Raw genomic sequence first — 10,878 nt, 5'->3', positions numbered from 1 at the left:
GCAGCCACGTCTCTGCCACCCACAGCGAGAGGAGCCACCACAGCCACCATTCCTACGGCCCCCCAGGAGTCCCACCCCTCTACAACCTCCCCAAGCTGGGCTCCAAAGTCTACGGGACGAGCGGACCCCCGGGAGGACCCCCCGTCAGGGAACTGAGCTCCGTTCCTCCGGAGCTGGGCCCCCCCCAGCCACCATTCCTACGGCCCCCCAGGAGTCCCACCCCTCTACAACCTCCCCAAGCTGGGCTCCAAAGTCTACGGGACGAGCGGACCCCCGGGAGGACCCCCCGTCAGGGAACTGAGCTCCGTTCCTCCGGAGCTGACGGGCAGCAGGCAGTCCTTCCAGAAGGCTATGGGCAACCCTTGTGAATTCTTTGTTGACATCATGTGAGAGGAAAGTGCCTTCAGACTCTTGCTTGGGGAAGGGGGGAGGGTGGGGGGGGTCGTTTTGGGCAACGTGGTCATTGGCGAACACTTAATGGAAGAAACTTGTTGGCCGTCTTGCATGTCACGCCCCTCTGGTTTGCGGTTGTGTTGGCAGAAAAAGCAACAAAAGAAAACAAAAAATACAACACACCCCTTTCCCCCAACACCTCTCCCACAGAAAACAACCAAAAACATAGAATCTCCTGGGACTGTTAACTATCAGCAAATTGATGGCATCTTTTCTTCATCCTTTTCCCTCCCTCCCCCCCCTTTCTTGTTTTTGATGGTGAATGGCTGGTGTATCTTTACATCTTAATGAGCTTCGGTAATTGTGGCACCTACTTCACTGCAATTAGTGTATCTTCTGGGCTGATTCAAGGACTATTCTTTCACATGACTTCTAAAGTTCCAGTAATGCATAGTAGCACTTTTATTTTCCCCTGCTGTTTTCTCTTAGAAGGAAAAAAAGGAGCACTGGCTGGTATCTGTGATACTGCCCTTTACTGCTGTGGCTTGGATGCATCAACCAGCATGGCAGCACCAGTGGACAGACAACACCTGCTTGGCAAGGAGCAGGCTCAGACCAATTCCTACCTGAAGGCAAAGTTGCAGCTACCTTCTTCTGCTCACTAGGGAGTACAAGTCAATCTTTATATTTTATTTTTAGATGCTATTCTAGCAAGGGAGCGGTGGAGCCTTGCTATTGAGTGTGTTTGTTGTGCAGAGCTTGTTACTTCATGTGGTATCATGGTAGTGACTTTTGCTCCTGGGCTTTTCAGTCACCCCCCTGTCTGTTTCTTCTGGTTACAGTGCACACTTGCTTATAGATTTTAAAAGTTGTTTCCACAGAAATAGGACATTTCCTGCTGTGATTTCTCTTAGTGTAGCTGCAGCTTTTCCCTTCTGAAGGGATATTTATCCCATCAGACACAGGTAAACCCTGGCTCCCACTGGACATTCTGATCACCTCTTTTTCCACTTTTAATTTCTGTGGAGATGTCTAATCCCAGTGGCAGTGCTACCCAAGAGAACATGTTCTGAACACAGGTGGGGGCTGGCTGTTAGCAGAGAGGTGAGAGGGCGTTTTAGAACAGGTCAGAAATGGTACAATGAGTGAATCTCTAGCTGACACAAAGTGAGGCCCATGCTAAGGCTCCTGCTGGGGAGCTTTGACTTAAGCAACTGCTGTTGTCTGTCCCCAAGGTTTCCTGACTGTATTTTTCTCTCTAAGGCTATAGACACTTTTGATACAGTATGGTCAGGAGCCCTCACTGACCTTTAAGAAGCTTTTATGAAAGTATCTGGATGGGAGTGTGGTAAGAGCACAGCCACACTCTGTGGGGGTGGCTCATTTCATAGGGAAAATGCAGTCAGCTGCAGTCACTTGGTGGCATTGACCATGGGGCCATGCCTCAGCAAATCCCTCCCTTGTGAGATACCTGCTTCTGGCAGGTTTTAGGACAGGTGCTTTAAAATCACTCTTTTTTTTTTGTAGATAAGCATTTTCTTCACTGGTAAGAAGCTTCTCTTTGGTATGTTCCATGCTTATGGGTAGTGTGAATATCCAACATGAATGTCAAAAGAGAATGTCTCTCTCACTATATACGTTGTAGTTTCACCTTCCTTTGTCACCCTGAAAAATTGCTCTTCAAACTGTCCATTATTTATGTTCATTCTGATAGATTTTTCACTTTTCTTACTGCAGGTCAGTGTGTAAACACATCCCTTTTACACAAGTCTGAGTAACATTTTCTGTCAGCTGGAGACTTAAGTCTCACTTTGAGAAGGGAGCCAGGCATTGAGCAAGCTCTGTGTCACTGACTAGGTACTTCAGTTCCTGGGCTTCTAGACTGGCTTTGAGCAGGTGTTTTTTTCCCCAAAAATCTCCTGAAGAGCTACATAACATTTCTGAAAGTGGTGCATCCATCTGATGGCACAGAACGCAAAGCTGGTGAGGGCTTGTTCAGAAGAACAGCACTACCTAAAGCCTGACTGTGCAGAGTATCCTTTCTTTTCCTTTCCTCCTCCTGGGAGCACAGCAAAGATGCTAACTCAACTCAGCAAAGCATTTGGGAAGATTGACATTTAAAGCAATGAAAGAAATCAGGGTAAAGTAATTCTGCTACGTCTCCAGGAGACACTGGTAAGGAGTCTGTGACTTTACTGACAATCACTAGTGGTTCTACTTTTAAATTAATTTAAATTTCTCTGGACTCTTATATATTACAGTTTTTCTGGCCCACTTTGTCTTAGGGCAGAACGTGCAGGGCTGGAGGAAAAGACTGTGATTTTCATAAGATACTTTGAAAAGGGATTAAAGCTGGGGGCTGAGCTTTCACCCACGGAAGGAATGTGTTTAATTTCCTCATGGCTTTTCAAGAGTTCCCATTTACACACCTGCTGGGTTTTTTTGTCTTGGTGTTAAACGCTGTTGGCAGAAACTGTTCTGTGTCTTTGCTGGTCTTTGCTGCTATGTTGAAATGACTGTGTTATATACTTGTGTGTTTGTGGGTAACTGGGGTGAGGCTGACAGTCCAGAACATCCACGTGGGCAAGTGTCTGTCTGCTGAGGAAATCCAGCTGCTAAACCCAGCCTGGATTAGCTTCACCCACAACTGGGCATCCAGTTCAGGCAAATCATGAGTGCTCTGGAGGCACTGACAGCTGTGCTGGGTGGTTAATAGTGTAGAGCTTGGAGAACCTGCTGCTACAGAGAGAGAAGAATGTAAATGACCCTTCTGTGACCAGTGCAATAAATAATGGCCACTGTCTGTAGAACAAAAGCTGAATTTCCCCACTTTGTAGTGTGCAGTGGAGGGGCTGGTTGGAATGAATGGGAAGTTAGGCCTGGAACTTTGCTAGCTCTTCATTTTCAGAGGTGAATGAAGACAGGAGATTTCCCACATCCCATCCTTGGCTTTCAATGCCTGTGCATGTGTCCGTGCAACAAGGGGGCCTTGGAGCCAACTGTGTGAGCTTCTCCCATGTGGTAGGGTAGGACCTGCAGAAGGAAATGCCACTGATGCCAGTGAAGCTGATCAGAATAGGAGGTGCTGTCCCAGGTGGAAGAAAATATGATGCTGGAGTCCTGCAAAGCTGTTTTGTTTCTCTCACCTGAAATGTTTATCTGATTTTAATGTCAAGTAACTGGCACTGGCTGGGCTCTAGAGAGCAGGATCTGTGCCTCTAACTATGATGAGAAGTTACGGGTTTGCTACATGAGGCATTGAAACAACCTCATAACAGGAGCCTTAAATAGTTGACATTTTTATTCTGGAAGTGAGACCCTCAGTTACCTGCCTGTGCTCTGCAGCTGAGCTTCAGATTCACACACACCTGCCCACACCTTTTAACAGGGATGTTTGGAAGATCACAGAAAATGGTAATAAAGCAGTTTGGGATGATGTCTCCTACCCAAAGGAGGCAGTATCTGTAGGGGCTCTGCACCCACCCAGCATATTAATTCTGAGGAGTTAAGGGTTTTGGCAAATAGTCTTAAAAGCACTGCTGTTGTCTTTTACCTCCTGTTAATAAATCTCCTTTTCAAAGGTAACAGTCCCCTGGACACTTTAGCCAAAGGCATATTGGATGGCAAGCAATGATGCACAGACATTGACTTATGATGTTATTTTTGCTCTGCTCAAATGGGCAGTCCCTTGAGACTCGACAGCTCATGAGTTGGTGTAATTGTTTTTGTTTTGCATTTAACTGGATTGTAATAAGATTGACTTAAAATTATTAATTCTAATCAGTGATTAGAAATACATGTAAAGAATTTTATGTACAGTAGAGGAACAAAGTTACATGATTTTAAATAATGAAAACCCAGACTATCACCTATTCTAGAATTGGTTCTACTCCAAGAGTGACCTCTTACTAGCATGGACTGCACTGTTCCTGTTAAATGTCTATTGCATAATTGAATTCTTTTTTGTAGATACTGTATTAAAACCCAAGTGTCTGTATAGTTAATATATAGCTGCTTATGTGTAAATGCTATTTTAAACACTAAAAAGCTTTTAATTTTATGTGATAACCACCGTGTATGCCTTCAGTTCTTTGCAATCCTGCTTTATCTTCCATTGAAGAATGAGGGAATATCAGTTGAATCTTCATCTTTTTATTTTTTCCCTGCCACCCTGAAGTTATGTCCTCTCCACAGAAGATTGCTGAGGAGCTCATGCTAGGCAGGTTGGAGTTCTGTGATATCTTGGGACTTCAGAAGTGCTTACAGTACAAAGCATGGCAGAAACCCTGTCAATGTTCACCTCTGACCCAAGTCACAGATGGTTCATCCACAGAGGCCCAGCCTTCCCTGGGGGTTCATGACATCTGGCTGCAAACACAAGGCCCTGCAGCTGTAGCTATGAGCTTATGACTAACAGATAGATGGGAAAGTTGTGCTTTCCCCCTAAACTGCTCTACCTCTTAATTATTGAGCTTCTCCCTCTTGCAGCTTGGCAGGAGTAGGTATACAGGAGAGGCTGAAGAAAGTTTGTGGAAGTCAAAGACAGCTGGAGGATATGTCCTGTTACAAAGAGATGAGCTGGAGCAAGTTGTCCTGCCTGCAGACCCAGGAGATTAACCTGCTGGTAGAATCCATCAGTGTATTCAGCTGCTGATTTGAATGTTCCCTTTTTCTGGACTTTGCTCACAAGCTCCAGCTCCACAAGCTGGGATCATTAGGACACCACTTTGCAGACTAACTGGTAAGCCTTAAACCAGAGAGCATTTGTCATGCAACAGAAGGACACCCAGCCTCCCTGTAAGGTCTGAGTGGTTCATGTACAATGAACAGCCCCAGCTTGATGAGGCAGATGCCCTCCTCTTAACTGGTAGAGATCAAGCAGCAAAAGGAGAGACAAAGTAGAAGCCACTAAGGAGAAACTAATTATAAGTGGCACAATTCTGCAGCAGATTTATGTGAGAGCCTGTGAAAAAGTCTAGCAGAGTTTCCCATATTCTCCCTTTCAAACCACATTTGTTTACATAGGTTACAAAATGGTCTAGCCAGCATTTTCCCAGTTAGGTGAATATTAAATGGTCAGAGTTTCTGACACAGTCTTGCAGCCTTTCACTGTAGGGCCTGATGGATTCCAGCTGACCCCATATGAATTGTCTGCAGGTGACTGGGACTGGCTGAACTATTAATTAACTGAATTAATCAGCTGCTTTTCCCTGCTTCCCTCCCCTTCCTACCCTCCCCTTTCTTCCTAAAGGACAAGAAAAATCAGACCATCATGGCTCTAGCTCTGCTGCCAGGAAGAGAAGCAGTAGGGGTATATTTGATTTTTCCTTCTCTATTTTTGGAATTACAATCAAAAGTTACTTAATGCTCCTCTGCAAGAAGTCCCAGCACTGAGGTGAGGATTACTGCTCAGATTCTCAGGTGCAACATTATGCTCATCAAGACTTGCTGCAGTCTCCAGAAACAAGGATTTCCAGCCTTCAGGTCAGATTTTTGCTATCTTTAATCACAGTGAGGAGTAGTTTTGTCAAATGTTTCCAATTTTTTCTCAAGTACACCAGGATAATTTTGCATGCAGGTAGCCACAGGAGTCTGGGACAGCTAGCTGTGCACTGCAGCAAAAAGCTCTTTCTTTAAGTATCAAAATATTTGTAAGTTCTTTAATTGAGCTGAATTGATGAGTTAACTTCCAATACCACGTTGTGGATAGATTGAAAAACTTTGAAGTCTAATGTGGGGAATAAAAGAGCTTCTTGTCAAAGTGAGTGAGGAAAGAAATGTGTCACCTGCTGTTTACTTTTCCTGCTAGGTAGCCATGTGAAATCATGTGGAAGCTTTTCCATTTTCACCTTTTGTGGTTTGCCCCTTGATTCTGCTGCAGTTTTTTGCAGGAGTATAGAATAAAGATTGTTTAAAGGATAAGAAGGTCACTGTGAACAGCCCGTACTAAAATATTTCTGTTTTCACTTTGAGAAAGTATTTGTTCCTGGACAGCTGCTTAATTTCAGTTACATGAAATCAGTTTTTTAACTACTGCATTACCATCCAATTGTACTTTTACCAGGTTTGTGAGGGGATAAGGATGATGGCTTTGCTTAAAAAGTGTTGGATCAAGTCCTGTCCTTTGCTTTTGTTCTGAGAGATGTGGTGGTTGTTGTTCCATGATGCAGAATGACAAGAGATAAATCTCTGTGCTCTATTGCTTCTGCTCTGTTAGGAAAATGTACAGTAGAATGGCAGCTGCCACTTGATGTGAAGAGGCACCAAGTGCCTGATACCTAATGGTTATTATTGGCAATTATTGGTAGTGCAGTCATCTAATTAGCCACCTCCTATTACATCAGTGCACACAGCAACATTTGTGGTGTGTAAGTGGACTTAGGATCATTGCTGTGATACTGTGTACTCCAAGAAACTCTTCTTTCCTTGCTTGGTCTCTGCCATAGATGTCTGCTCTGGGCTGGCTGGTTTCTCTCCAGCCTTTTGGAAGTACAGAAGTGTGTGATAAATGTGTATCCATGTGTATCACAAAGAATATAATGTAAACCACAATGTTCTACTAAGGACCAGAAGTTCCAGACTTGCTTATTAGGTCTGAAAATATTGAAGACCAAAAGGCAATGGTGCTGCTGGGACTCTGTTGGGTGGGGATAATGGGTCTGCAGTCACCTGTGCATGCAGCTGCATCAGGTTAGCTCTGATGAAGCACAGTGAACACTTGGAAAGATGTGGAAAACTGGAGGAGTAAAGCAGAGCAGCAGCAAGTTCTGCAGAGCAGCCCTGGGGAGGCTGAGGAGTGCTGTGTGACCCATGAATGTGCTGGTGGTGGCAGTATGACCTCTCCACCCTCTGTGTCTGAAAAGCAGCTGGCAGAAGGGACACTGGGGGTAGCAGCATTTGGCCTCTTTTGTCCTGGATTATAGTCCTTTGGTTTTGTGGACCCAAGAGTCTCAAGTGGCAAGAGGAGAAATGAAATGCAGCTGCAGTGGGACAGAGGAGGGAAGGGGCCTTGGCATGCAGGGCACTTGGGGTCTGCAGATCTGAGCTGCTGTTTCAAGGAGTTGAAGGTTTGGTGTGAGCCCTGGGACTGCAGAGCTTTGTCATGCTCTGTGACTGAAGGTGGCTCTGGCAGTGCTGTGGGGCTGGCAGGGGGCCTGGGGGCAGAGGAATTTCCCACAGGCAAGAGCAGACAGGAGTAACACTTGAACTAGGCCTCCTGGCCTATAAAAAATGTTTCCATACAAACATACTGTCCCAGCAGGAGCAGGGAAAGGCCTTTTGTAGCCTTGCCAGGTGTGGAGACTTGTGCATTATCTGTGTTCCTACCAGTTTACTTGCCAGCCCTGGAGCATCCTGTCCTGGCTGTGGTTTGGGCACAAACCTTTGGAACAGGGTTTCAAAGCTGTGCACCCCATTTCTTCTGCCCTGCTGTGTCTCTCTGCTGGTTTTTGCATGTATTTTTAGGATGGGAGGAACTTTTTGCTCTGACTTTGGTTATAGTGTGATTTGCACACTGTTCATTTCCATGTGTCTTCATTTCCATGTTCTTTGCACACGGATGTTAATGAAACACAAATGAGAAACACAAATGAGGAATTTGAATGGGCAATATACTCTTTATATCATGCATGGGGCTGCCCTTACATATCAAAATGTTTTTTTACACATTGTGTGACAAAGTAGCCAAGAAAATAAAAAATGTCCACAGAAAACATTACTGAGCAGAAATTTAAACATTGACTCTGGAAAGTTCTGCTTTGTGTTTCACAACAATCATCTCAAAACTGAATTTCATATTGTAAAAGAAGTGTGAAATCACTAGAAATACTTCTATTACAATATGTAAACTTTACCAATATAATTTATCTAAAAACAAACAAATCTCAGTTTTACTGAGATTCTGGTTTGTGTAACTATAGAGTCACCACAAATAGAATGATCTCATTAAAATGCAGCCAGCTTTTCTTGAGGAGCAGGTAACAATGGATCTGGCTTATTTTCTGTTTATTGAGAATCCTCCCCTGGTTCCTCTTTGATGGAGTTCTGGAAATAATCCACTGTGTTCAGATCAGGCTTCAGCAAGAGGATGTAGCATTTAGGGATATAGTAGGTTCCCAGGATACCCAGAGTGGTTGTCAGAATGGTACCAATCTGAGTAACAGACCTGAGGACTGTCTTGAGTGTGACAAAAATAGCAATGAAGAAGATCCAGATGATGAAATAGATGAGGATGGCAAATGTGATGCCTCTGGCAATGTTGTACTTCCTACTAGAGGTCTGGACCATGAAGGTGCCCAGGAAGGAGACAAAGGCTAAGCAGCTGTTGTAGCCATGCAGGAGGGTAAAGGCAAACCAGGACCTGGTGTCACACACCAGCAGGACTTCAGTGGGCAGTGACTTGTAGTCAGACAGCAGGTAGTCAGGGCCCACGTGCAGGTAGCAGAGACAGAGCAAGGCCTGGGTGAGGAGGCACAAGGCAACAAGGAGCCAGGCCCTTCTCTGGGTCAGCCAGGGCAAGAAGGTGGGGGCACAGCGAGGGAACTCGGTCACCAGGGTGATCTCAAGGGACTTGATGAAGAAGGTGGAGAAGCAACCGTTGAGGCACAGGGCATGGACCATCTGCTGTGTCATACAGAGGTGGTGACTGGGCTTCCCTATGTAGAGGCAGCAGCTGAGACACAGCAGCACGAGTGCAAACAGGGCAAAGAGGCTCAGTTTGCCTCCAGAAGCCTGCACAAGGGGAGTCTCGAGGCTCTTGAAGAAGAGCAGCGCTGTCAGACAGGTGAGGGAGAGGGTGATGGACATCAGGGTTAGCAGGGCAATGCTGAGGGGCTCACTCCAGAAGAGGAATCTGTCGCTGCGGAGGTGGCACCGGGTGCTGCGGGCAGGGGCCCAGTGCTGCTGCGGGCAGGGGCTGCAGCTGGAGCTGTCTGCAAAGCACCGGGCAGGGCTGCTGGGCGCTTTGCAGAGGAGCACTGCCCTCCTGCTGCAGGCAGGGGCCCAGGCAGGTGCTGGGGACCTGGTTTGGGTGCTGCCTCACTTGCTTCCCCCCTTCTCTAAGTGTATTGGCTCTCCAGAGCCAATCTTTTATTCCCCCTCTACTTCTCCACCTTCCCATGGAAAGATCTGTGTGTTTCTTGGCTGTTTCCCTTCCCCAGCTTCCAAAAGACCCCACCATTTCATTATGTGCTTCTTTTCTACTTATCATGCCAGAATTTTGTCACACCCCTCTCTCCTATCTCTTGGGATAAAACACATTGTCCTTAGGCATCCCCTTTGGGATCAGCAGATGAAGATCCCCATGAAGATCTGCAGAGCAAGACAATGCCCAGTGGAACAAAGGCAGGAGAATACTCTGTCCTGGCAGTGGTTCTTGGAGGAAGAGCTCACAACAGGCCTTCAAACCTGGTGTGACCTCAACCAGTAGAAAGACATAATACAGTGAAAGCCATGGACCTCACCTTTAGAGCTCCAGAAGGTGTTCTCTGGGCAGTCTGTACAGTCATAGCAGCAGAGGTGGAATCCTTTTATTTGTCTGAATTGCCCTGGGCTGCAGTCTCTGAAGCACTCTGATGTGGGCTCCTAGACAGAGGGAAGGAGTGTCAGCCAGGCACTGTCAGGAGAACAAGTGCATTGCCAAGTGAGCAGGTTGGCTGTGCTGGGACCCAGCCTGTGGCTGAGCCTCCAGCAGGGCTGGGGATACCTTTTCTACCTTTGCAGAATGGAGGGGGTTACATGTTTGCAGAGGAGCAAGAACTGAGTCCCACCCAAGTCTTGCAGCAGTAGCATGAAGGCTGAGAGCTCCTAATGACCCATCCTGACCAAGTGGCAATAAAGTTGATTTCATTTTGTGATTGTTTCTGCTTTGCCCTGCTGCCTTTTACCTTTTGATCTGCAGTGTGAAACTGGATCTGGGATTTATTGATGTACAAGGACTCTTCATAGTCTCCAACAGGCAGATACGTCAGGGTACTGTTTTTCCAAGACCAGAACATAAGCTGGTAGCCAGTGTTTGTGCCATGGGATTGGTCAAACCTGAAACTTTGGCCATTCACCTGGAATGGGAGGGTATTCATGAAGTGCAGCAGCTGAGGAGAAAATGAAAATTGTCAGTGAAGTTGATGTTCTTGCTCAGTGGGTAATAGTGCAGTGAGTTAATTCCTGGCTGGAATCAGTTGTCCCTGCCTGGCTGTGGGCAGCTCTGGTGCCACAGATGGGATGAAAAATTGCTCTTAGGCCCCCTAACCTTTACTGACCTGCCAAGGTCTGATGGGTGCTTTGGGGCAGGCTTGGTGGGTGCAGCCCAGGGCTCTGTGCAGGGCAGTGGCCACGCTGTGCACTGCGATGTGGACGGGTTGGACCTGGGAGTGGCTCAGCGTGGACAAGACCTGGTGCAGGGAGATGTGGTCACACTGTTCACAGGGTGTGTCCAGCACCTCAGAGTTCATGAGCTGATTGAATTCTCTCGACTCCTGGCAAAATTTA

The 10,878-nt window shown here is 46.4% G+C and overlaps 2 protein-coding genes across 2 annotated transcripts in view; one reads left to right on the top strand and one right to left on the bottom strand.

Annotated features, from left to right (window-relative positions):
* The window catches only part of DVL1 (dishevelled segment polarity protein 1), a 63,902-nt gene extending 63,512 nt beyond the window's left edge, over positions 1-390 (top strand). Inside the window, exon 16 of the mRNA XM_010005270.1 lies at positions 212-390. Coding sequence (XP_010003572.1) covers positions 212-390 — 179 coding nt within the window. The remainder of the gene's footprint in view (positions 1-211) is intronic.
* An 8,007-nt stretch (positions 391-8,397) lies between these two features.
* The window catches only part of LOC104395472 (taste receptor type 1 member 3), a 4,937-nt gene continuing 2,456 nt past the window's right edge, over positions 8,398-10,878 (bottom strand). The window contains exons 4-7 of the mRNA XM_010005170.1: positions 10,650-10,878; positions 10,278-10,481; positions 9,855-9,975; positions 8,398-9,323 (exon numbers count right to left, since the gene is read on the bottom strand). The exon at positions 10,650-10,878 is cut by the window's right edge and continues 2 nt beyond it. Coding sequence (XP_010003472.1) covers positions 8,398-9,323; positions 9,855-9,975; positions 10,278-10,481; positions 10,650-10,878 — 1,480 coding nt within the window. The remainder of the gene's footprint in view (positions 9,324-9,854; positions 9,976-10,277; positions 10,482-10,649) is intronic.

Source organism: Chaetura pelagica, unplaced genomic scaffold, assembly GCF_000747805.2.
Source record: "Chaetura pelagica isolate M959 unplaced genomic scaffold, ChaPel_1.0 scaffold159, whole genome shotgun sequence".
In the NCBI taxonomy this organism is placed as follows: Eukaryota; Metazoa; Chordata; class Aves; order Apodiformes; family Apodidae; genus Chaetura; species Chaetura pelagica.
Note: the sequence above shows the minus strand (reverse complement) of the source record. Positions and strands in the feature narration are given on the sequence as shown.